This window comes from Bemisia tabaci, chromosome 7 (genome assembly GCF_918797505.1).
Source record: "Bemisia tabaci chromosome 7, PGI_BMITA_v3".
NCBI classification, from domain to species: domain Eukaryota; kingdom Metazoa; phylum Arthropoda; class Insecta; order Hemiptera; family Aleyrodidae; genus Bemisia; species Bemisia tabaci.
This window is the reverse complement of record NC_092799.1, coordinates 4,639,050-4,666,532: the sequence shown is the minus strand read 5'-3', so window position 1 is coordinate 4,666,532 and position 27,483 is coordinate 4,639,050. Positions and strand designations below refer to the sequence as shown.

Genomic DNA, 27,483 nt, shown 5'->3' with positions numbered 1-27,483 from the left:
AGTCTGGCAGCAAGAAGCGGCCATGTGGAGATCGTCAAAGCCCTCATGGATGTAGAAGATATTGATCTCAATCCAGAAAGCTTCTTTGGTGATACACCTCTAGTTTCTGCAGCAATTTTTGGACACATGGAAATTGCCAAACTTCTCATCGCTAAAGGTGTTTCTATTAATGCTTCTGGGCCGGAGTTGCATTGTTCACCTTTGAAGTCAGCCATCATCCATGGTAGAAAAGAAATGGCTGAATGGTTAGTCTCAAATGGTGCAAAGTGTCAAAATTCAGATCTCCCGCTATTAACTCTTGATTTTCAGATTCCACTTGTCTTGCACCTTGCTGCAAGAAATGGATGGGCAAGAGTTGTGGAAAGCCTCATCTTAGATAGTTTGATAGATGTGAACGAACTAACGGATGATGGTGAAACTGCGCTACTTCTGGCCACCTCTTCTGGTCATCTTGAGGTTGTAATGATTCTCCTGAAAAATGGTGCTGATCCAAACATGGCAGATAAAAAGGGTCAAACACCAATTTGGACGGCAGCCAACCGAGGAGATGATAAAATGATTGAACAGCTCATGATGCATGGTGCCAATGTGAATGTAGTCTACGGAAAAAAGAAGGAAACACCATTGTTCTCTATGGTTCGTATGAACAACATTCCAATGGCAATCCTTATCCTAAAAGGGGTCGTCAATATCAATTTGCAAAACAGCAAGACTCTTGCAGCACTTCACATTGCCGCTGGAAAAGGTTACTGCGAAATGACAGAGCTGCTTTTGAAGTACAGTGCCGATGTCAATGTTAAAACCAAAGAAGGATACACTCCACTTTTTCTGGCCGTTGAGCTAAAGCATCCAGACACAGCCCAGATTCTACTAAAACATGGTGCTAATGTAAATCTAGCCAGCTGCTCTGGTGTCATGCCAATTCATAGTGCTGCTTGTGAATTGAATAGGGACATGGTGAAATTATTGCTACAATATGGAGCTTACTACAACAAGGAAGCAAAAGCCTTGAACTGCTGTGGGACACCATTAAGATTTGCACATGAGGGTAAAGATACTGAACTAATGGCAGTGTATGAGCTAATTAAGAAACTGTTGAACGCATCTTCAAAAATGGATGTTGAAGGAATCAAGTCCTGCCTTGAAGCTGGTGCCATCGTGAATGCAAAGAATGCAGAAGGAATGACAGCTTTACATTACGCTGTCAGTTGCAGTAATATAGACGCAACCAACTTGTTACTGGAATACAATGCAGATGTTGAGTTAGAGACCAATAAAGGGAATCGGCCTTTGGACATTGCTGTGGCCAAAAACAACCAGGAACTTGTCGGTATTCTTCTAAGGCATTCTGAAAAACTCGACTTCCGCAAACGCAACCGTATAGTAAATGCAAAGACCCTGGAAGGTATGACAGCCCTGCATATTGCTGCTGAGAAGAATTGTTTGCATATTGTCCAGCTCTTGCTTGGAAATGGAGCAGTTTACAACGTCAAAAACAATGCTGGGATGACACCTCTTTCTCTTACTAAAAACGAAGTTATCCAAAAAATTTTCCTGTTAGTTGAAAAGTTTTTTGAAGCAGTAGAAAGTGGTGTTGATCACTTAACAGATGCTAGTCAAATGTTAGAAGGGAACGAATCCATTCTGAATGCAAGAGATTGCAGGGGCGGAGGTACACTACTCTATTGGTCATCTGCCAAAGGCCTTACAGCTATTGCAGAGTTTCTTTTAGATCGAGGGGTGGATTGTTCGTTAGTGACAAACAAAGGCACATTGCCATTACATATTGCCGTGTCCAAGGGCCACACAAAAATAGTGAGAGCCATTTTGAACAAAGTGGCAAGTAATGATCCGAAAAAAGCAGCAGAGCTTGTTAATACCGCCACATCTGCTGGCACAGCACCTTTGCATTTGGTGTCGAACACAGAAATTGCTTGTTGTCTTCTTCAACATGGAGCCGTGTATACAGTGCAAAACAAAGAAAATAAATCAACATTAGAACTCACTCAAGATGAAAATGTACAGAAGTTACTCCAAACTACTCACCAGCTATTTCAAGACACAATTAAAAGTGATCTTGCAGTGATGAGTGTGCTAGATAGCCTAAGTCTAGATGAACTCAAAGCTGTCGCTGGTGTGTGCAATGAAAAAGGTCAAACTCTTTTGCAGCACTTTGTTGTAAATGATCATGCAGAATTAGCGAGCAATATTCAGGAAAAAATAGATAAGTTTCATTAAATCTCAAGATTTTTACCAGGCTAATTTTATTGGGAGTTGGGCATTCCTCAAGATTTTTGTGATTTTACTCTATTTTCAAGACTCGTCTGTTCAAGACTCAAGTACATATAAATATTGTCCTTGTTTTATCACTCACTTCCCTCCTCCCCCCCCCCTTTTTTTGTGTAATTCACATAATTGTCACCGAATTTTTTATGTCTTCGTTTATGGCTTGGTTATTGGAACCTTAGTATATACTTTCTTCTTTGAAACACCTCAAATTTCCGTTTCCCAAAGCTGTAAATTGTTTTGTCTCGAAAAAACTTTAATATTTCATTTGCTCATTTTTCCAATGCCTTATTTTTTGCAATTGACTGTATGCGGAAGAAGTTTTGTGAAATGTATACTTTAATTGGTCAGAAAGATGTGAAGAATTATAAGTAAAAAATTCTTCCACAAACAGTCCATGCTCATTTTTTTTTTAACGATAGGTGCTGCCCTCTTAAAGTGGATTCTTTGATTTTTTCAGTGAGTCTATTATCTCAATTAAATCAGAATTTAATACATTTGCTCCTTTAAACTGACCTGATTTCGGAGTTGAATAGCAGAAAAATTTTAAATTAGGGCTGCAAGTAGACGCTAAAACTTTGGTGTGATCAAATTTCTACACCCTGTTCTCTCCTCCTACCCTCCAAAGTCATTTTAATATTTAAGACAAGTCAATGTTCTTCTTTAATATTTGTGTACAATAGTTTATATTCTAAGAAATTTTTTCTACAGTATTTTCTTTTTCTATAGTTAAGCACCATGCTAGAATGTATAACTGTTTTTACAGACAGACTCATTACTAAATTTTTTTTTTTAGTTAGAGGTGAAATAGAGTGGCAAGAAATGTGCCGTTTCAATTAGAACCTCCAAATTTTCATTTGAATATCTCTGAAATATGCAGCTTCATTGTATTGCATGCGGCTTGAGAATCATTTCTAAGGATAGTTTCCATCAAGATTTTGGATTTTTTAAAAGAAGAATTAGAATACAATAATTTGATCCATTCTAAAATAATAATGAAGTTAAATCATCATATTAATGTCCAAATTAAGATTTATAGTTCTTGCCTCTCAGAGCAGAAGTTGCCTACATGTTTCGTCTCATCATGTGACTGTAATATATCTCTAAGTGCTTACTTGTACTCACTGCGATACTCTTATTGCCAGTAAAATTCAGTGTACATTAGTTAACTTTGCAGCACTATTTCCAGTCTGAGCTTAGCGCTCAGATTAAGGTATCCTTTCATTCCTTTTCTTACTTTCAACTTCTAAGAATTTTCATCTTTGTCTGTTAAATTTTCTCTACCAGTCAGAGATTCTATGTATCATTGTTACTTCTCATTTTTAAAAAGTCTCAGTATTTTTTTAAGACTATTCTCATGTAAATTTTAGTATCATAAATTTTGAATTCTGAATTTTTTTTGACGCCCAATTCGAATTTTTGAATTTTTTCTTACCATATTTTACTTAAGTTTTTTTTTTATCTGGACCACTGTTAGGTCAAGTGTCTTATTTGTAACTGTTGTCCACTCATTATATTTCGTATTTCTTTACCATATCCTTTTTTTCTCATTTTTATCTTTAGCAGTATCATTAGGAATCCTATTTTTTCATTTAAATGAAATTTTTTCCTGTCTCTTTCGCACTGCTGTGTAGGTTGCTTCACTGCAAGACACCTGTATCCTAAATTTCGTTTTCCCTCTTAAAATTGTTTCTGAAACATACTTTTTTCTTTGAACTCCCATTTTATTTGGACCAAAGAATTCAATATTGGCTAAATTTTGTTATTTTTTGATGTGATGTTTTTTATGACCTTATGAGCACAATGAGCTTACAAATCCTTTTTATGTGCTAATTAGGGGGCTGAAAAGTTAATTTTTCAGAATTTTTACTTGTTGATGTTTCCAGAGATACCTATGGCATTGTTGCTGAGTTGAATCCGTAAAGTCTGTGTCACAAAGTCAATGACATGATGACAGACCTTGCTTCACGGTCATGCAGAGGAGTATAGTTTGTCAGTCTATTTTATCTTCTGGACTGGCGAGCAAAGATGGGCTTTCCTTGATCATCCATTTGATGGTGAATTTTTTCTGAAAGTAAAAATTCTTGAAAACTTACTTTCTAGCCCTATTTTTATAAAAATTGTCACCTAGAAAGATGATCTTTAACGGTTATTGTGATCAGAACATCATGAAGAACATCATATGAAATAACAGCGACATGTAACTATCTCCATAGTTCTTGGCTTGCAATGTAGGGTGTAGAGTCCTGTAGTGGATTTTGCATAATCTTTTCTTATCAATAGAGGAAACTCAAAGGAATACTTTCATTTTAAGGAGGAAAAGAATTAGACAGGTTTAATTCAATTTCTTTTAGACTAGTAATAGAAAATAGTCGCCTAGAAGGCTTCTATTTAACTGTATGAGAGTGTCTCGATGCTTATTTAAAATCAGACCTTTTCCACTGAAAAATGGCAAATTTAGGTAGTTAAGGTCAGCAACCTGATTTTTACGTTGAGCTTAGTAAACACTTCCATCAAGGACATTTTTAAATTTTAAATTTTGGAAACTTTACTTACTGAATGAAAATTTGTTTTGCACAAACGGTTTCCCTGGATAATAGAGGTCCAAAGTTTCAGTTAACCTCTTAGATGTTGCTCAAATTAGTGTTTTAGAATGCTGAGTCCGAAAATGGCCATGGTTTGTCTCCAACAGGCACCAATTTCTCAGAAAATTGAATTTTCCTTGGGAAAGCCTGTTTTCAGGAAAATCTTAATTTTCTAGTAAGTAGGTGGATGTAGAGAAAAAACTGAGATCATTTTCGGACTTGGTGCTAAAAATTATACACGAACCAACCATCATATCACCAAAATAAAATTTTTTTGCAGACTTGTAACCTGTGTAATTTTTTAAAGTGAGATATGGTGCAGGAAACGTGTTTCATTAAAAAGAGAAATCCTAAAGTACTCTATGTAGTTTCCTGCTTCCAAATTAGGAGGATGTGAATTTTTTATAAAGTCCATGTGAAAATCACCTGAGAGGCCCTGGATGCCCATCCATTAGTTGTTCTCTACCAAGCTTTAACGACACTTAGCTTTCTTCATCAAGTTGCTGTGAATTTAAGTATGTGCTGGTAAGTAGAGACAGTAGTTGGCAGCTGCATGCCATTAAAAGAAAGAAGAATAAATCAGTGAAAAATGATATTACGTCACAGAAACATACATGCCAAGGCCGTACAATTAAAGAACTGAAAATCGCAACAGTTTTAAATACAATGAGCTGGATGCTCATCAAAGGGAAAAAGTCTTCAAAAAACTCATCAACGCTGTAGTAAACCTTACCCCCAAATAGGTGTTTATATGCATGTTAAAAAGTTTTTTTTTTTTTATGTGGCTGTATGAAAGTCTTGAAAAACTACCATATTTACATTGTTTTCACTATAGTAGACAACAAATAAGAGAATTTTCAAGGTTTTTTTTTTATTTTCAGATAAGAAATTAGATCACCATGAGCCCTGGACGATCAAGAAACAAAATTCCATCCAGTCAATCAGCTGAAGGTCGGGCATTGCTGAGACGCAAAATATTGTCACTCATTCGATCGGGTGGTGATTTGAATCAGGTGGTTTCACGGGAAGGAGACACTCCACTCCTTTGCGCAGTCTTGTGGGGAGATCTTGGTCTCGTTGAAGAATTAGTCAAAAGTGGAGCGGACATAAACAAAAGAGCAACTGACATTGAAACTTCTCCACTGGCTTTAAGCGTAAGTCGGAAAGAATTAGCGATATTTAATTGCTTACTTCATCATGGTGCTGATATTCAAACAAAAGCCGTCAATGGAGCCTCAGTGCTTCATCTGGCAATCCAAAATAATTTTCTAGATGTGATTGAACTAATCCTTGACAGAGGAGTTGACGTCAATGTACAGAATGATCAGGAAGAGACACCTTTGCATTATGCAGCTATGTTCTCAATCGCAAAAATTGCAAGGTTACTCTTGGCGAAAGGTGCCATTATCAATGCCAAAGGACACATGGATTATGGTTTGTATGATGGCAAATCGTCTCAGATCACGAAAAATGTTACCCCGTTGTATTATGCCGCAACTTTTGATAACACCGAGGTTGCCAACGTCTTAATTAAAGCCGGCGCAGATGTGAATGCTTGCACAAGTCATGGATGGACGCCTCTAATATCAGCTGCGCAAGGTGGATATTCGGAAATGGTTCGAATGCTTCTCCGTGCCAACGCCGATGTAAATGCCAAAACTATAGAGGGTCAGCAGGCGGCGATTCATCTTGCAGCCAAAGAAGGTAAAAGGGAGACAGTCGAAACTCTCTTGAGCGTGGAAGGGATTGAAACCAACTCAGCCTCTGCCCTAGGGTTCACTCCACTGTCTCTTGCAATTCACTACAATCGTCCAGAAATTGCGGAACTTCTGATAAGCAAAGGCAAAGCTCCTGTTGATAATCAGACTGGTCCACATCATTCCTGGATGACAACTCTCCAATTAGCCTATGAGCTAGGAAATGAGGATACTGCAGAGTTATTGATAAGAAATGGTGCAGATCTCACAGGGAAAGGCTGTTGTGCTGAGTATTTCAAGCCCTTACATGAAGCTGTTGAGAGAGGTTGGACCCGCGTCGTGGAGTGCCTTGCCTCCAAAGTCGATGTGGACGAAATTTCTGACATTAGGACTTGTTTGACGGAAGGAATTTACCAGGGTAATAAGCATATCGTTGAAATTCTTTTGAAGAACGGTGCCAATCCTGATCTAGAAGACAACGATTTTGATACGCCTCTTGACAAGGCTATAGCATCAGAACAAGAAGACATTTTTGAGTTACTTGTTAAGTATGGTGCTCACGTCATTTCCGGAGACAAGTACAGCAAAAAATATCAGAAAAAATTTCTGCTCCATGCAGTCTCAAACAATCGCATTGAAGTAGTGATTTCACTCTTGCGGCTAGGAGTCAATGTAAATTGTAAAAATCGTGCTGGTGAAACGCCTCTGTACATTGCTGTTGAGTCAAAATTCCAATTACTCGTCGCAAAACTGTTGGAGTTCGGTGCTGATGTGAATGCCCCTAATAAAAGTGGTGTTCTACCGATTCAAGTCGCAGTTCAGGCCGGAGACAGGAACATGGTGAAAATTTTGCTCAGCCATGGAGCCTACTGTAATGTAAGCTCAGAAGCTGCAAAAGGCAGTGTTTTTGGAATGACAGCAACTGATACAACTGTTATTGAAACATTAGAATTGTGTAACAAACTAATAAACTCTGTAGCTAAAAATAACTATCAGCAAACCGAAGAGTGCATCCAAGCAGGGGTTATTTTAAATGCTAGAGATGCGGATGGCGCTACTGCCCTTTTAAAGGCAGTTCAGAGTAAAAGCATGGATACTGTCAACTTATTGTTGAAACACAATGCTGATGTTGAATTGGGAACAAAATCAGGCAACCCTTTGCTCATCGCTGTAGCCAGTGGCGACGAGAAACTAACGCACGTTCTCCTGGAGTACATCAAGAAACAAAACTTCATCAAGCAGAATTTCATACTGAATGCCACAACATCCGATGGTGTAACAGCTTTACATGAGGTAGCACTGAAAAATAATTTGCAAATTGTAAAACTTTTACTTGAAAACGGAGCTGTATATAACCTGGAGAACAAAGCAGGCCAGACACCTCTGCTTGCAACAGAAGATGAAAATATTGAGAATTTATTTGAGGCTGCTAAAAACCTCTTCAATCTAGTGAAATCTTACCCGGATTCAGTAGCGGAAGTTGAACAAATTTTGAGAGCGCATAAATCTGTATTGAATGCCCGAGACTCCTTTGGTGGTGGCACCCCGCTTTACTGGTCAATTTCAAAAGGCCTCACACAGATCGCCTTGTTTCTTTTGAACCAAGGAGCTGATTATTGTCTTGTAACAAACAAAGGTACGTCTCCATTACATATTGCAGCCTCTAAGGGAAACACTCGAGTAGTCAAAGCCATTGTGGCAAAAGCAGCCAGTGTAAGCAAAGAAAAAGCAGTAGATATTGTCAACTCTCTCACAGTAAATGGTTCTGCTCCCTTGCATGTTGCTGTGAACAAAGAAATTGTCTCGTGTCTCCTGCAGTTTGGAGCCAAGTATGATATCCGTAATAGAGAAAGTCGTACGGCTCTTGACTTAATAGACAACGCAGAGGCGAAAAAATTACTCTTGACGACTCAACTACTTTTTGAGAAACTTACTGATGGTGACTCCAGTGTACTGAACTTACTTGACCGTTTGAAAGTGGACGAGTTTAAAGCAGTTGCTGGTGCGCAAAATAAGTCAGGGCAGTCTTTACTCAAAGTAATGCAAGCGAAAGGCAGCACTAAAGTCGCTCAAACTTTCTTACTGAAGTTTAGAATGGTCTAGGAAAAAACGTTGAAATTTTGAATTTGCATCAAATTTTGTTTGATTTAAAACTGAATTTTGGAATGATATTTTTTTTTTATTCTTTACCTGTGATTTTGCTTTGTCTGATAAATGTTTTATTTTTTAAATCTTATGAATATAAATTTGAGAGCAGAGAAATGAATCCTAAGATTTAGAGAGCTTATCGAGATGACAATGTATTTACTCAGCTATTTCCTGAAATTAAGATTAAGTCATAAGCAACCCGTAAGGGCACAAATCTTCCATTTTATGAAACTGGAGTTTCTTTCTTGTATTCTCTGGTTGCATTTTTTTTTTATATTGAAGTGAAAATTTTTTATTTTGTACATTCCTTTTTGTTGCTGCTTTATGTACTTAATATTTGTTTACTTGATCTCATAAATGTAAGCTTAAATATTAGTTTAGTTGGTGGATCAAAAGATCTAATTATGATGACTCAAGATTTGTTAATTCAATTCTTGAAAGTAAAATTTATATACTCTTAGCTTTTAGGTATGCTATAAGTTATAAAAGTTTTTCTTTTGTTTTTTACCTATATTCTTCGTTATGTTTGTGGAGGAAAGTAATTTTTAATTTCATGTTCCTAATTTTGTTATTATTTTCCAAAGAATTCTATGATTTCTTTCTGCAACCATCTATTTTATTTTTATTCTTTATTATTAAATTTCACGAATGAAAGCCTCAATATTGAGATATTCAAATCTCAAGAATAAAGAATCTTAACATATTGATTCTTTGTTTGTTCAAGGAATTCCTTAAAATGAGAGAATTTCTACATGTATTCAACCAGTTATCCAAGTTATTATTTTGTTCCTCATTACTATTATATTTAAGCCTGTAACAACAGTTCTTTTTGTAAGTTTTAAGGAATTTTGTCTGTAACCACCAGGAAGCTTCCTTTGTTTTTTTCTGTAATTTCATGGACTATTTTGTTTAGAATTGTCACTACTGAGTGGCCCAAATAGAATAGCAAAAACTTTAGCGATTGATTCTTTAGACCAAAATAAGATTATCTATCGTTTCCTTTGACTTTTTATCATTTGAGCCTTTTAAAGGAAGGTTATATTGATAAGGAAGGCCTCTCTAAACTCGCCCCTTCCCATCATGCTTTCAGTTTTCACTTTTTTGTCTCTAGAAAAGTGATAAAGAGGGTAAGAATATGTCCTGTCCAACCAAATTATCAACCAAAATTCACATAAATTCGGTTGATAACTTTCGCTAAAATTTAAAAAAAAAAAATCAATTTTTTCGGAGGGCTACTATTCAAAAATATCAATTTTTTTTAAAGAATTTCAAGAGGCCACACTCCTTCCTCTTTCCTCTAATGGTTCAAACAAAGGAAATGTCATTGAGCAATATAATTTTATTGCAGTCTGAAAAATCGTTCCTTTAAGTTTCCGCCATTTGATTCAGGACATCCCGTATTATTATTTTCTATTGGATTTTTTGAAGGATTCAGTATATTCAGTGATTTTCTTCTTTTTTCAAATTATCTTAAAGCCAAGGATGAGCAATTTTTCAGACCCAGGGTATGGAATAGTTCCCTGGTTTTTGTATTTTTTGTGTCCTCAGATTAGGTAATATCAGGGGAAGTTTAACATTGAAATAATTTAAAGTCTATTAAGAAAGAACGTATCAAATAACGTTTTTTTGGCTTGCCTGATTGAGTAGCTAATTACAGACATGAAACAGAAATCTACCAACAAATCCCTTTGAAAGGATATTTAGAAGCAGTAAAGATGAGTTTCAATTAATTTTATCACTTTCTCAAAAAGGAGGAGGCAGTCTTACTGCCAGTAAAATTTGAAATGAAAATCACAAAATAAGAAATAATTTTATTATTTTGACCAGAGACTGATCCATTTTATAATGTAGTGCCTACTCTTATACCATTTATTTTCAATGTATAAGAAAGTAAATAAAATTTTATTTTTGTTGTAACATTGGTTTACTCACTTACTTGACATTCTCTTTGAAAGTTTTTTAGTCTCTAACATCTATTATTGTTGGCCACTTCAAGTAAATTGATCTCCATTATAGGGCATCGTGTGTAAAAATGGTTCTCATGCCGAAACTACCTATGTTTTAAGAAAATTGCATTTGGAGTTTTCAAAAAGAAATCGGTATTTTGTGACCAATTTTATTTGTGATCAAGACTCGTATCCTTAAAAGAAAAAGGCTTGTTATTGTGAAATTTTGCTTTAAGTGCAATTTTGAAAGAGTCTAAATGCATGCAAGGTTGGCTAAGGGCCCTTTATACAAAGAATGGTGGTGTGAGCCAATCTTCCAAAAATAAAACTGTAGGAGTAAAGTTTTTAGAAACCTGCTCTTGAGATAAGTATGTGTTTAGTTTCCTTATCATTGATATTTCATAAAAAAACCGATCAAACGAGGAGTATATATTGAAAATTGGTTGTGTAGAAACCATTTTCGTCCAATTCTGCCAACAGAGCCCTCTTCTGTTAAATGGCAATTTGGTAAAACAGAAGCAAGTACTAAGCCGAGTGACAAAAATTAATTTACTTGAACATGAGACTGTGAAATTCCAGTCCAATTAGATAATATATTCATCCCATGTTACTTACATATTTTTTAGAATAGCTGTTGACTATGAAAATAGTGTTTCGGTACGCAAACTGATTCATTGCAAAAACCTCTTTATATTTCTCTATCTCTCTTACAAGCAGGAAATGAGCAAAAAACTGCTACCATATTTAGTCTGTGGACTTAGCTACATTCTGAGCTCCTCAGTTTCAATTTTATAATCCTTTTGAAAGGATGTCATGCAAAGGAGATGTTTATTACATTGTAACAAAGTTTGCCTCTTGGTTTACTCATCCTTGAGGGTTTTGATAATCAGCTCTCAACTGGGAACAAAAGTTACAAGTATTTCAAATCAACTGACCGTAGCTAGATCATGTTGTTGCAATACACCGACGTATCTTCCACATAAATAAGCTGACCTCTTCTGTTAAATGGCAATTTGGCAAAACAAAAGCATGTACCTAGCCGAGTGGCAAATATTAATTTACTTGAACATGAGACTGTGAAATTCCAGTACAATTAGATAATCTTCTCATACCCTGTTACTTACATATTTTTGAGAAAAGCTGAAATATTAGATAGGAAATCAAACTTATAACGCTGAGTCCGATGTGATTTTTCTTTGCCTCAAGATAAGCTATCAATTATTCAGCTTTGTATACCCATGTTTAAGTGAATCGTATGCGTTCTTGCAAACTGGGTAGTCATTGATCGTGGACCCAGAAAATGGTAATTTTTGTCAGGAAATAATCATGTTTCATTGACACATCATTTTCCCCCTTTTTCTATTTGCTATTTTGAATGCTGCATGAGGATCAATACTAGTCATCGTTGAAAATTATCCAGGTAAGTGGACTCACTCAGGAGGGGGTTAAATCTTTATCTTTCCTCCCTCTTCTCCCAGGAATGTTCAATATTTTCGTTAGCTTAATGTTTCGGATGACCCTGTTGAGTGAGATTGAAAACCAGCCGGTGGAGGGAGAGGAGGTGTTAGAGACGGGAGGGAGGGGTATCCGGAAGCGCTCTATAAAATCAAGAGCGTGAATTTAAATTACGCGCGACCAATTAGTTCTTACCATAAACCGCTAGAGAGCAGAGTTGTCTGTTTACTTTTTTTAGCCTTTCTATTGGTCAATGGCCGGGAAGATCGTTTTCCGGCTTTCGAACTGGAAAAGAAATCTTTTACTTTCCGCTGCACGTGTTTTCCTTGTTTTCCTTTCGGGAAATTCATCAAAGTGACCAAGATATTGTGAAATTTGCAAACTGCACTCATTTTACGCTAGATTGTCAGCTATTTCATCTTCTTTTCCCAACTGAAGTTCTTTGGAAAGACTCTAAGTACTCCTGGATCCCTCCAATTTTCAAATCTTTCATCCATATTTTGGTACGTATCCTTCCCTCATTCTCTAGAAATTAGCTGCATGAGGACAATGCACTTGCTTTAATTAAATGCTGCCAGGTTCTATCACCTGGGTCATATTTGCCATAATTGCTTGATCTATAGAAGAAGCCGGGTACCAACTGGGACCTAGTGCTTAGTCCTATTTCTCCCACACCTGTATGAAGACCCTTCAGAGAAATGGGCGCAGCAAGATTAGGAGATATAATGGTACGAACCTTGATGGATTGACAAGCCAAAGTAATAGCTTCAAATGCATACATCCCATCAATAGAACATCCGCATCCTGGTTAGGGGTCATTCCATACCTAATCAGGCCTTGGTTTTGACCTGATTTGCTCGGAATGTTCAGAATTTTGATACTAGCCCTCTACATTAGAAAACTGTCACCTGTTAACTTCAGACAACAAAGTGCCAGGAATTGCCTGAGGCAGATAAGTTGAAAGGTTTTTCAATTTTTACCACTGTGCGTTGTTGACGGATCTTTGTAGGCACTTATGCGCCGCAGTTTCATTTTACATTTGATTGCTATCATAGTTGATGACAACACAGCCGTCTGCAAATGTCAAGTGAACAACTGCCAACTTAAATAATACAAGCTTCAAATACTCCATCATCCTACGTAGGATTGTGTCCATAAACTAAGAGGCTCATGTCTAATTGATTGAATTATTTTTCACTATCAGAATCATGCTATGAATGCTATTATTCTCGAACAAAACAAGTCTCTTCACCATCAGGTATATCTCACATTACTTCACGTTTTATTGTATGAATTGTGTGTGTTTTTCATTGAATCATTTGGGGGTATTTTTGTGCACTGTTTTGCTACTAGAACTACTATTTATGTAGAGTTCTCGGACTTACGAAGCTGAGGAAAGATATTGACTCTCCTCACTTTCACAATGAACCTGAAGGCAAGAATGAAGGTGGCAAAGGATTTCATGTGGAGCAAAAATATATATGACGCCAATTTATTTTCTTCTCCACCCTTGAAAATTAAACCCTTGTGACATAGAGAAAAAAAAGGAGGTGTTTGCATTTCGGGCATCTTGGAATTTTTTGATGACTTGATGACGTAGGTGGGTACAGCGACGTCCCCTTCACGCTAAACGTCGCTGTACCCACCTACATCATCAAGTCATCAAAAAATTCCAAGATGCCCGAAATGCAAACACCTCCTTTTTTTTCTCTATGCCCTTGTGAAGGTCTTTCAGTGATTATTTAGATATGTAAACCTCCTCTTCCCTTTCAATGTCAATTATTACAATCAGCCATTTTTGGAACTGGTTACCAAATTTTCAGAAACATTATAGCATCTTAAGATGTAAAAGAGACCCAAGCTCTCCATTGCTGCAGACGTGTCACTTCGAATGAATATTTAAATTGCATTTTGCAAAATTGAATCAAGAGCATTCCAATGTCGCTAAGACTGTGCAAATTTTTTACCCTGCAAATATAAACTGCTCATCTAGACAAGTTTTATCTTTACTCCCAATAAACTATGAATGCTAAACGAAAATTATCTTTGTAAATTTAAATTTTTGCATGATTTCAGTCATTTTATTGCAAAGAATGTATATATAAGTTGCACAATCCTAGCAACATTAAAATGCTCTATGGTTCCTTTTTGCAAAATGTAATCCATTCAAAGAAAATTATGAAAAATAGATTTAAAATGGATCGCGTTTTGCAAAAAGGGACCAACGCAATTACAGTGTTTTCAAAACCGAGCAAATTCTTCTGTTCCTTTAAAAATACTCAATATATGTACAGTATTCAAATTTACACAATTATTTTCCTTTAAAGTAAACCATTTTTTGGTGGGAAGAAAAAACCATTTGCTTTTCTGGGAGATTTTTTAGAAAATTATGAAGAAGCAACATTGCTACACTATAATCACGCTGGTTCCTTTTTGCTAAGTGCGATCCAAGTATTTTCTAGTTCACTAGGATTGGACCACTTTAATTTACTTTACATTAAGTTAGTTTTTTCTGTGTTTTAGTGATCCACAGAAACTACTAAAATCAACACGACTGAAAGGAAAAACTCTCCTCACTACAATGTTGGGAGAATTAGACCAAGAATTAAAAAATAAAGCTGCTGGCATTAAACAGCTCTCCCGCAGGAAGGCTGCAGAAGTCAGGAAGATCATGAGAAAACAAATACTGAGAAAAATTAAATCAGGCTGTGATCTAAGCCAGGAATTCCCTGGCTGCGAGGGAGCAACTCCAATTCACTTTGCGGCTATGTGGAAGGACCTTCCTCTGATTCAAGCAATAGTCCAGTCAGGAGTGGACATAAACTTAAGATCACACAATGAAGAAGTAACCCCATTAGAAGTGTCAATGGCCCTTGATGACTTAAGTTTTACGAATAGTTTGTTGAACATGGGTGCAGACATTAATTCCAGGAATTCGCGAGGGGACTCAGTCCTGCATGCTGCAGCTGAAGGTGGAACCGCTCGCATGGCTTCGTTTTTAATTAGCAAAGGACTTGATGTTAATGTACAGAACTTTCAAGGAGAAACACCCTTGCACTTAGCAGCTAAATTTAATAACGCTAGTGTTGCAAAAGTACTGTTAGCAAAGGGCGCAAATGTCAATGCTGGTGCACATGTCATTTCAGATTACAGTGAGTTTGGCATGAAGAGGTCAGAAACTAAGGTTGATATTGGATCAAATATTACACCATTGTACTGGGCCGCATCCTGTAGAGCTGATGATGTTGCCAAGATTCTTATCGAAGCAGGTGCAGACGTTAATGCGCAATCTAGCTTAAAATATACACCATTGCATAATGCAGCACAAAGTGGGTCTATGCCAACACTGCAAATGCTTCTGAAGGCCAATGCAAATGTTAATGTTAAGAGCACTGAAACAGGGCGGACACCGCTGCATCTTGCAGCGCAAAATGGCGAAACTAAGGCTGTTGAAGCTCTTCTAAACATCGAAGGAATTGAAATCAACCCAGTTGCAAATGGAGGAGATACTCCCCTTATGCTAGCAATTTTAAAGAACCATTTGGATATTGTCAAGCTTCTCATTGGAAAAGGCACTCACATTGATGATCTCGGTGGTCACCCGTACTTCCATACTCCACTTCAAGAAGCTTTTCTTCACGATAAGGGGAATATTGCAGAGTGGTTGATTAAAAATGGTGCTGATGTCAAAGCCAAAGGTTGTTGTGCTGCCTCTTTCAAGCCCTTGCATGAAGCAGTCGAAAACGAGTGGGTCGGCGTAGTAGAGTGCCTGGCTCCAAAAATGAATGTGAATTCAAGATCATCTAGTGGTGGAACTCCCTTACTCAAGGCAGTCCTCCAGGGCCATCGCCGTATTGTAGAAATCTTGCTACAAAATGGAGCAAATCCTAATAAAACAGACGATAAGAATCGAACTCCGCTTTTCGTTGCAGCCGTCGGAAATCAGGACAAAATTATTGAGCTCCTCGTAGAGCATGGTGGTCATGTAAATACAGTTTGTGGGGATGGCAAAAAGACTCCTTTATTCTATGCAACTTCCACAAATAATATGTCTCTAGCCTTGTTACTCTTGCGTCTTGGAGCTGATGCAAATGTACAAAACTCCAAAGGTTTGACACCACTACACAGTGCTGTAGGGAGAGAAAATTACGAAATGGTGAAATTGCTCTTGAGATACAATGCGGATCCCAACATCAGAGAAAGTGAAAAAGGTAATACACCATTTTATGTCGCCGTTAAATCTAAATGTCTAGATTTAGTAGAGTTATTGTTGGATTACGGTGCTGATGCGAACGCTGCCAATAAAAATGGTATCTTGCCCATACATGTGGCGGCCCATGCTTTAGATAAGGACTTGGTGAAAATTTTGCTTAGTCATGGAGCTTATTACAATGCAGAATCGAAGGGCAGCAGTACTCCCTTAAAGTTTGCTATGGTAGCGAAAGATGCAAAACTGATAACAATGTTGGAGTTAAACAACAAACTGTTCAGTGCGATAGCCAGGAACGACTCATACCAAATAGAGTGTTGTGTTCAGGCAGGTGCCATCTTAAATGCTAGGAATATAGACGGTGTGACTGCTCTCTACATGGCTGTGCACAGTGGTAATAGTAATATCGTCAACTTAATGTTGAAACACAAAGCAAATGTAGAATTAGGAACCAACAAAGGCAATCCTTTGCTCATTGCTGTAGCTAGTGGCAATGAGGACCTTATTCATATGCTTTTGAAACATGTGAACAAACTTGAACCAATCAAAAGCAATAGAATCATAAACGCCACAACATCACAAGGATCATCAGCGGTGCAAATAGCAACAGAACTCAATAATATGCAAGTCGTCCAACTTTTATTGCAAAACGGAGCCATTTTCAACATCCAAGATAAAAATAACAAGACGCCCTTATCCTCAGCAAAAGATAAGAGCATTGAAGATTTATTTAAGTCTCTTGAAAGTCTTTTTGAAATAGTGAAAAACTGCTCGGACTCAGTGGAAGAAATTTCAAGAATTTTGAAAAAAAATAAGTCTGTTTTGAACGCTAGAGATGTTTCTGGAGGTGGTACGTTATTATACTGGTCAATTTCAAAAGACCTTGCAGCGATTGCTAAGTTTCTTTTGAAACAAGGTGCTGACTACTGTTTAGTAACAAACAAAGGGACATCTCCATTACACATAGCTGCCTCCAAGGGAAACCTGGAAGTGGTCAAAGCCATCGTTGCCAACGCAATTGGTTTAAGTCCTGGAGCAGCGAGAGGTATTGTCAATGCAGTCACAGTAAATGGTACAGCACCTTTACATGTCGCTTCAAACAAAAGAATTGTCTCCTGTCTTTTGCAGACTGGAGCCATTTACAACATCCTCAACAGGGAAAATAAAACAGCACTAGAAATAACGCAAGATGAAGACACAAAGAAATTACTCCTAACGACTCATCAAATTTTCGTAAGTATGAAAACTGGCGACTTTCAAGTCATGAACATTCTCAATGGCCTCAAACCGGATGATTTGAATGCTGTTATTGGTGCAAGAAACGCTGAAAGTCAAACTCTGCTGCAAGTGGCAGAGGCCAATGGGCACAAAAAAATTGCTAGAAGACTAGAACAAAAAATTAAGGGTCTTAAGGCTTGAAAATGCGTCAAGAATTGGATATTTATTCAGTTTCTAGGCATCAAGTTCAGCCAGCACCTCTTATTTTATTATTTATATCCTATGTATGTTCTGTGAACGTATAATTCTGTTTGAAATAATAGTACATAGTTCCAGCAAAAGCTTTCAATTCATTGAAATACTTTATAAAGTAATCTATCTTATGGTCGGACTGTGGCCCCTCTATCATTCAACATCATATTAAATAGGCTTCAAAACAAGGCAAACTTCAAGGTTTAATGATTTCTTAAAAAATGCCTTGAACCTGCACATGTTGATTTCTGGAGTCACTCGGACCTAGAAGAAAAAAGAAAAAATCAAAAAAAAAAAAATCAAGACTTTGCAATAGAAAAGTACTCTTGTTTCATTCAACATTCAACTCTCTTGTTGAAAACGATAATTTTTCAGTAGGTATCCAAATGTTAATTCTGCGTATTTTGCTTTTGAATTTTCGTATCGATTTTCTAAACTCGCAACTGCAAGCTATTTACTTTAGACCTATTTCCTGTAGTATACAAATATGTTTTTATCATCCCGACCGGGCCGTGAGATAAATCACCGTGAATCTTATCTTGCAAAAATACTAGGTAATAAGCAGAATATTTGGTGATGCGAGTTATTGTATTTTCTTGTCAGATTTTATTTTTATGAAATGGACGAATGAATTATGCTCACAAGAAAGGACTGATTCAGAATTTTTATGAACTGTGTACGATTTTTTTCAACCCTATTTAGAAAACTCAAAAAATGATAAACTGTTGTATTTTAAAGATTTTTTTTATTATGATTATTATTATTCATAATATTTTTTATTATGATTATTATTATTCATAATATTTTTTATTATGATTATTATTATTCATAATATTTTTTATTATTTATTATCATCATTTAAGTATTTATTTTATTGAAAATTTTAAATGCAGCGTTGTCAGAATCTCTTCCTCCATAAAGAATTGTGATGTGACTGCAATGAAAATTGTTGTTTGTTGATATACCATCAGGTCTTGACTCAAGCTTCTCATATTTCCTTTCAAAGCCATACATTTTCCAAAGTTAGTTGAACATTTTTACTAAAAGTCGTGGTGAATTTTTAAAGAACGCCAAAAGATCTGCTGTTTTGTTCTTACATTGAAATTTAATGAAAGAATCAATGCAGCGGATCTTCCATCACACTTGAAATGTCAGCCAATTTATTTGGTGTGATCTCCAGGAACTATTTCTTTTGTTTTGTTAATATTCCGTTAACAGGCGTAACTTTCAGGGCATCTTCAGTTGTTACCGGACCATGTAAATAAGAACTCAAACAGAGGTGCTTAGGATACTTAAATATGCTAATAATAACGTGATATTGTTCAAATTATTTTTTGGAATTTGAAATGAAAAATATTTTTTTGATAGGCTGGTTCTGATGGCATTTTAACCAATCATGCTCCAATTTTAAAACTGAATTGTAAGGAAGTAAGAAACATAAGCTTATCCGTAGAAAATCGACCCCTCTGCAACTTTCATTTTGAACCACTTTAATGATACAGTGTAGCTTTATTGAATTGTAATCTGTGTAGTTTAAGAATTTTTACAGAGGGCCAATAGATGGATGGACATATAGTTTGAAATCTCCAATTTTTTGATTGGTCGAAGAGTTTTAAGATTTTGATGTCTTTAAAGATGCCCAAGTGGGTCATCTAAGAAGTGCATGCGTCTTCCAATATCCAAAATCAATCTCTCGGCTGAAATAAGATTTCTTTAGTGGGCCTTTTCCTTATAGGAATTAATGTCTTGTTCCTTTTGCAGTATTTTTCACAGCATCTAACCAGTAACTTTCTCAGAGTTCCCTTGAGTTCCCTTGTGTGTAACTTGTCACATATTCATTTTTTTTTCTTTGTCTCAAAAAGAGGTATTTTTTTACTATAAGAATACTCTAAACTCTTTCTCATGTTTCGTTTTAGTATACAGGAGTAGCTCTCTTTTCATAACTTTAATGCCCTGTTATTTTGAATGCCATGGAAACCTTTTGGTGTATTTTTTTGTATTATGTCGTGAATGCAGTTTTAATGAATGTTTTTTTCTCGACATGACATCATCGTCTTTTTCAATGATTTGTGTAATTTTTTTCTTTTCTTGCATGTTTTTATTCTTGATTTTTGTTTCGTTTGCTCTCAAGTATATCAATTCCATTTTCACCCATTAAGTTGTTTTTTTTTATTTTCTTCCTTTGCCTATCCGTCTCTAAGTGCAATCGCAAAGCGGCACAAATCTCATGTGAGGCTACGAAAAGATTCAACTTTAATAAAGAGTCTTAAATTTTCTCACAACCTAATTTTTTTTAAAAAAAACTATTGATATTTCTTGACGTGAGGTAGGTATTAGAGAATATTTTTAAAGGAGCAAAACAAATTTACACAAAATTCTTTACAACATTTTCGATTGACTATCCTTTCAAAGCAAGTTTGTCAGATTTTGCAATTAAATTAGAATATTTACATGGATTTAAATGAAGATAAATGCTACTTTTTCAGCACTACCTGACAGAATAGTTTCCATGAGTTGAATGTGATCAGAAATGTGCAATGACAGAAACCAAGTTATGTGTTTTTGCAGTTTCACCTCACCTGTTACGTAGGCGTTGAAAATTGAATGAATATTTTTACTGAAATATTTTTCTCTGCTTTGTTTTCCTGCAAATATTAAAATGAGAATTATTGACATCGCCCTTGAAATCTTATGTTACAGTTCATCACGTACCTGAAATTTCACGGGAAAATTTCATTAAATTCCACCGTAAAATTTCAAATCCTTATTTTTCTTGAAATTTTCTTTCTTAGGACAAAGCGTAACAATTGCCACCCTGACACACATATGGACAATTAGTGCACAAAGAGGTTAAAGAAATACCTCCTTCCATACATTTTGACAAGTATGATGGAAAGAATTCGGTAGTGACGCTGAAGTGCTGAAGATACTCATATTATCTTGATCAAAGTGATTCAAAATTTCTGCTCCCTCTGTAGTACATAATTTTTCCTTGAGAGTATTTAATGAATTTGGTCCGAAATGTTCAGAGACTATCCTCTCAAAGATAAAGAAAAATCCCAAGTTTTATGCACCAACTATAAAGTATCCTCTTCAACAATAAATAAAAAGTTGTCCAAACCGAGATATCGATGACCAAATGAGAAAAATTAGTATTCCAATTGTAACATTTGAATATCTCCGATCACCTAATAGTTGTAATCACCTGAAAGGAAAATTAATGACAATTCTTTTTGCAAAACTTGCATTTTTGTGTGATTTTGCAGAGAATGGAAAAAATTCACAGATTATTTCAGTAGAAATTACAGGTTAATTTTCCTCTCAAGGTCTACGAAACGCATTTTTTATTCAGTCATCGATATTTTGGCTCATGGTCTCACCATTCATAGGTACTCCATGTGTCTACTACCAGAAGGATAATAATGTACATAAATTAGCTCTGTGCGAAATTGATGGATCAAATCTGAATCAATGATAAGCTTTTATAGAACATTGCCCGCGACTTGCTCAAATGAAACACCTCCTCAGCACGATTGATCAAAAAATCGGTCCTCGTGGGCAGGGGGGGAGGTTAGACGCTCGACCGTCGCAGGCCCGGCATTTTAAATTTAGCGCTTTCAATATACGTATGACTGCTCTCTAGCGGTTGGGAGGGTAAACTTTATCACCAATTTGTTTGTTTTGAATCTCTGCTCAAGTGCTCCAAGAAAAGTAAGTAGCCGACCATTCAACGAAGAAAGTTTTTAGCCGGCACATGTAGTATTAGGTGTCAATTCTTTCCCTCGAATTTGAAAATTTCAAATTCTTGATTACATATTACATCTTCCCGTCAGATCTGTGCATTATATCTTGGTGCTCTTCAGGTACGAATATCTTCTTCGAAGAGACTGATCTGCTATACTGTTGCACTTTTTACTACTTATTTCAATCCATTATTGATAAGCCATCATTTTTCCCTCCAACATCATTATCAACCGGGAATTTTGGATTTTTACCATACACTTTCATTTAATTTAATAAGGTTTTACTCGATGAAACAACCTTAAAACCATGTGTCAAATGCGCACTGTGCTTAAAGTGAAAGTGAATCTACAATGGAGGTAAACATCAAGGTATCCAACAGATTTTGCCTAATTTAGTACCTCGGGGTTTCGCTTAAGTTTTCGGCCAGACACGGGCTCATCACCTAAAGAGTTACGGGTTAACTGTTCCTCTCACAAATATAAACCTTACCGTAGAGATGTAAGCATGCGAAGTAAAATATTAGTAAATTTGAACGATAAAGTCTCTCATTCAGACAACTCCAGGTTTTATGAGAGAGTAATAATCAGCTGAAATATGCATCCATGCATGACAAATTGATTTTTCTTTCAATCTTGAAGTACCTAATGTCAGTAATTTTGCAAAGTATGAAAAACGATTGATACCTAGGTATCTTGATGTTTGTTCACTTCTGCTATAGGTTCACCTCAGTCTCAGGTAACTACAACTGAGGCATAGAGGAAAAAAGGAGGTGTTTGCATCTTGAGGTTTGTTTACCCTGTGACGTAGGTCGGTACAACCTGGCCAGAGAAATCCGGAATTCGAAGTATGAAAAACGAACCATAATGTCCCATTTTTTTTGCTTAAATCAACTCATGATATAATTTCAAGCACTTTTTATGGCAAGACTTTTTTCCATAAATTACACCATTTCTGAGAAAATTGATGATAAAAGTCGCTGTACTGACCTACATCATCAAAAAAATCCAAGATGCCCGAAATGCAAACACCTCCTTTTTTTCTCTATGCAACTGAGGTCAGATTGTACCAACTGCTAATTTCAAAGATATTTACACATCTTTTTTTCTTTGACTCAATCAGAATCAAGGGCAACCATGAAACTTGGCGATATCTTTCCAAACTTCGAGGCTGAAACCACCGATGGTCCTATCACATTTCACGAGTGGCTGGGTGATTCGTAAGTTGCTTTCATTATATAGGTTGAATATCGATTGTTTCCCTTGGGGAACTGGAGAAGAAGAATGGGTGCAATGTTATGCAATCAATGTGGAGGACTGATGGAGATTTGCCCTTTGTCTCAAAAATGAACCATCTGAATGTATTTTGTAGAAATCAGGGAAATGGACTGTAAATGTTATGACACTCGATGAGCTGAAATTGCTCTGCCTGCGAGTCTAAAAGGCCTGAAAGTTATCAAAAGTTTACAAAAGTTTACCGAGTAAGCTTTTTTTCTTGCTCTAAATTTGGTCTTGATTTTTACTAAAAATCTGCAGAACTTTTTTAGCAGAGCATAAGGGAAGGGAAAGACTTCAAAAAAGCAAGAAATTCATGTCGTATTGTAATCAAATGATCCTTTGAGGTTCTTTTTATGGGCATTCTAAAATAATAAAATCTTTGATGTTTGAATGAACTTAGTTTTCTGAAAGAAAAAAATCCTCAGAAATCATTCTTTTTCTTTTTAGATGGGGCATTCTTTTTTCACACCCGGCAGACTTTACTCCTGTCTGCACAACTGAGCTGGCTAGAGCCGCCACCTTGCATCCAGAATTTGCCAAAAGGAAGGTCAAGCTAATCGCGTTATCGTGTGATGCTGTATCCACTCACAAGTCCTGGATAAAGGTAAGTTAGCCTCTTTTCTTGCAGGTCGGCTAACAGTTTCAAAATGCAGGCCGTATGCCGCATTCTGCTGTTTTTGCCTCCCAACAAAATTCCAAAGCCTCAAGGCAAAATGTCCGATTTGCTTCATTCTTTTTAAAGTGACGAGCAAAGGAAGAAAAAGACCATTTCATAAAAGGGACTAAAAATTGTAATTTCCAAGTCAGAAGCGCAAAGCCATTGCATTATAATAAGTTTTCGAAAACTTAAAAATTGATTTTTGGCACATTAACTCAATGAAATTCCTTCTCCTGAAAGAATTTTCGGCCTAACTTGAGCAAATATCGCTCTCCTGGAAAGGGTGCCAAGGTACCTTCTGCTGTACATGGAGGCAATTTACTAAAGGATTTTCTAGTTTCACGGTTGGATTACAATATCTGACATAAAATCAATCTTAAAATTGCTATTTAAACTAATTCCCCTTTTTACTTTGGGTATCAGGACATCAAGGCTTATGGTAACCTACCACATGAAGGAAACTTTCCGTTCCCGATCATTGACGACGTCTCTCGCAAATTGGCAGTGGATCTTAACATGCTGGACCCTGATGAGAAGAGCAAAGATGGCCTACCGTTGACCTGCAGAGCTGTTTTTGTCATTGATCCTCGAAAGAAATTGAGAGCTAGTATACTATATCCTGCATCCTCCGGTCGAAACTTTGAGTAAGCTCTACCATTTTGTTTTTGCGGATTTTGATGGAAAGTACCATCTGCCAAGACAGTTTATGTCCTCTTTATTCTAATAAAATCATTTTTAAGACGCTTGATGGATGGGGTGAGGATGGGGAGTAAGATGGTCGATGGGCAGGTGTGAGGAAGGGGAGTTCAAAGGTCATAGTTTTAATAGAGTGGGGTTTTACTCTTAGAGGCCTTTGTTTAGTCATGGACAGCTATATGTGGCCCTGTCAAGGTCGACTTCCAAAAAAAGAATCAAAAGTCAAGATTAAGGAGAAAGTCATTGAATATTGTTTAGCGGGACATTTTTCTTTGAAACATCATTGTGTTATTCAATTCAAATTATTTGTTCATTAATCGTCAACGGGCAATTTCGACGATCTCCCTGGCCGCAAAGCAGCTTTTGGGGACGCGCAGCGCCCTGGGGGATGGGCCGCGTTGCGGCCAGGGGGCAGAGCCCCCTAGTGGTTGATTAAAAATGGAAAGATGTATTAGACTTAAAACACTGATCCTTATCTGAATCGTATTTAGCAAAAAGGAACCAGCGTGATTACAGTGTTTTTAAAATGGTGCAAATTCTTTTCTTTTAAAAATACTAAATATATGTACAGTATTAAAATTAACACAATTATTTCCCTTTAAAATTAACAATTTTTTGATGGGATGCAAAAACTATTTGCTATTTTGTGATATGTTTTAGATAATTATGAAGAGGCAACATTTTAACAACACTGTAATTGCGCTGGTTCCTTTTTGCTAAATGCGATCCATCTAATACTTGAGTATTTTTTCAAATATTTTGCTACCACCCTAATTAGGATTCGCTCAACCTTCGCAACAATCTGCAGACTGCAAGAACGGTCATTTTCCGTATCTCTAAAAAATTCTTTATTTTACGCACATTGTCAAATCTCAAATCTGCTCTCATTTCTTGCAGATTTCCTTAACCTTATTGTAGTAAATAACCTTTAAAACACAGTTTCAACTTTTACGTGGAAGGAAATTTAAATTAATGAATAGTTGTTTTTGTTTAATTACCAATTATGTTTCGTTTTTTTACAGCGAGATTCTGAGGCTAGTTGACTCCTTGCAATTAACGGACCGCCATCAGGTAGCGACTCCAGCTGATTGGAAGGTGAGTTGAATATGCTCTACAGCTTCAGTTCAGGAAATAAGTTTTTTCTATACTTTTAATGAACTTTTTTTTTTTTGGTCCTGAACAGAAAATTCTATCGCTAATGTTTTGATTGAAAATGCTCTCTAGTGTTTGAAAGTTTATGTTACAAGCAACTTAATTCACTTTTGTGCTACTGGAAGGAGTAAAGTTGTGCTCTAATTTAATAATTATGAGCTGTGCCTTGGCAGAATAAATTTTTGTTCGCTTCAACTTTCAACTCTTCTTCTTTCTTTGAATGGGGCACAAATCCTTTTCATCCAGACACTATTGTATCAGGCATGTGTAGAAGGAATAAGATGGATAAAAATTTATAAAAGTCAGTCATTTTTTTCCACTTCTGAAAAATGTATTCTGCGGCCTAAGTCACGTTGTAAATCCGGCTACTTTTCTAAAAACTTATCTTCAGAGGCCAGAACGGTTAATATTGTTTTAATTTTTTCCTTAAAAATGTTGCTTTTACTTGTATGAAATTTCTGGGGATCAATAGTGATGATGAAAAATACATCAGGTAAAAATTTCGAGTGATTCTGATCGTTAGTTTTTCTGCAGAAAATCAAAAAGTTTGAGACGTTTAACAAACGGCGCTTGTGATGCTGTGGCTGGAAGGTGACAAAATAGATCTCAAGGCATAATTTTTGCCAAAATTTAAAGTGTAGCCATTGATCTAGCAAAGTTTCTTCGATATATCTACATTTTTGTTTGCCTTGGGTGCAGATCCACCATAATCATATTGATTTTGTTATTTCAGAATGGATTCAAGTGTGTTATTCAACCAACAGTCAGTGATGAAGATGCGAAAAATGTCTATAATTATGATTTTGACACCTACCCCTTACCATCCAACAAAGGATATCTGAGAATGGTAAGACAACCTGAATAGGTAGGCAGGAGTTAAAATAAAAATATTCACTTAATTTTTTTCTTTCTTGTTATTTGCAATGCAGTCATGTGTAAGGTCACCGCTACAGTACAGAAATCATATGATTTCTTAGGACTTTTGAACCAACTTATAAATTAAAATAAAACAACGAATTTGAATTTTCATGGAAGGAAAATTTTTAAATCATGTCAAAAGTTATCGATTTAAATCCTTGAATTTTCCTTAAAGCGTATTTTCGTTGTTGATTGGCTGAACATGAGCGCTGAATGGTGGCTAGCATAATCGTGCGGGGAAAGATTCGAGGTAAGGATTTTGAAATTGATGCTTGTTGGATGCCATCTTCTGCATCAGGTTATTTCTCAATCCTACGTGTTTTAGAATTTACTTTTAGCTCCAATGTTTGCCAGAACTCCATCTTCTATCCGTTTGGTGAGTCCTGATTTGGTCCTTAAAAATTATGATCGCATTAAAGAAAGATACAAAATCTTATGATCTACCCATTTGGCTTGACCGATCCACAACAAAAATACGCTTTTAATGATCTATGCCATTTTTGTAAAACTGAGTACCTAGTTGGAACAATTTTGCTTTTAAATGATAATGATCATTCAGATTTAAATTATTGATATTTTATTTTTGCAACACTTACGACCTTGATGTTGAAGTAAGTTTTCGTATCCTAAATCCTTTATTTTCTTACTCTAGCTTACTTTTCAATTCTTTTTTCTACCATAAAAATTTTAAAAAGTAGGGTATGACAGGAACTTTAGAGAACGATTCTTTAGACCGAAATAAAACTATTTTGTTCTATGACCAATTTGTGATTGAGCCATTTTAAGGAGGACTATATTTTTAGAGGAACTTTTTTGAAAAAACTTGAAGGTGTCATATCACTTACTTAAAATGATTTCAAAGAAAAAATTTTAAGGGACAAAAAACAAGCCCTCTTTACATCTGAAGAATCGCTCTTTCAAGTCTCTTTCACTCGACTCAGGCACTCAGCATAGAGTAGTAACATGTCATGTACTCCGTTTTTCATGGTGCCATTCACATAACTTTATTATCAATAAGCATTTGTTATTTTTTTTTTTTCACTTTCCTATATCTATTTTTTATTTTTTGCGTTTTGTAAATTTATGCACTATGTGCTGGAATTTCTGTTATAAAATTTTACAGTACAAAAATTTGATGTTGAGGTGTAATTTTAAGTTATTGGAGGCATTTATTTTCGTGCATTTACTTGTTAATATTTTTCAATTCTACTTCTGAAACTCAATAAAATGTTTTTTAAAGTTTA

At 36.1% G+C, this 27,483-nt stretch overlaps 2 protein-coding genes across 4 annotated transcripts in view; both read left to right on the top strand.

Annotated features, from left to right (window-relative positions):
* The window catches only part of LOC109035644 (uncharacterized), a 24,387-nt gene extending 4,432 nt beyond the window's left edge, over positions 1-19,955 (top strand). The window contains exons 5-6 of the mRNA XM_072302498.1: positions 5,753-8,670; positions 14,641-19,955. Of these exons, the coding sequence (XP_072158599.1) occupies positions 5,771-8,670; positions 14,641-17,746 (6,006 nt within the window). The 5' untranslated portion in view covers positions 5,753-5,770 and the 3' untranslated portion in view covers positions 17,747-19,955. The remainder of the gene's footprint in view (positions 1-5,752; positions 8,671-14,640) is intronic.
* Prx6a (Peroxiredoxin 6a) lies at positions 12,413-27,483 on the top strand. 3 transcript variants are annotated; one of them, XM_019049354.2, is made up of 6 exons: positions 12,413-12,620; positions 22,661-22,757; positions 23,263-23,419; positions 23,897-24,117; positions 25,192-25,264; positions 26,055-27,483. In XM_019049354.2, the coding sequence occupies exons 2-6, from the start codon at positions 22,675-22,677 to the stop codon at positions 26,184-26,186; spliced, it is 666 nt and encodes a 221-aa protein (XP_018904899.1). In that variant the 5' UTR covers positions 12,413-12,620; positions 22,661-22,674; the 3' UTR covers positions 26,187-27,483. The 3 variants fall into 3 exon arrangements, with proteins under 3 accessions (XP_018904899.1, XP_018904900.1, XP_018904898.1); XM_019049355.2 differs by lacking the exon at positions 12,413-12,620 and adding an exon at positions 21,469-21,508; XM_019049353.2 differs by lacking the exon at positions 12,413-12,620 and adding an exon at positions 21,515-21,660.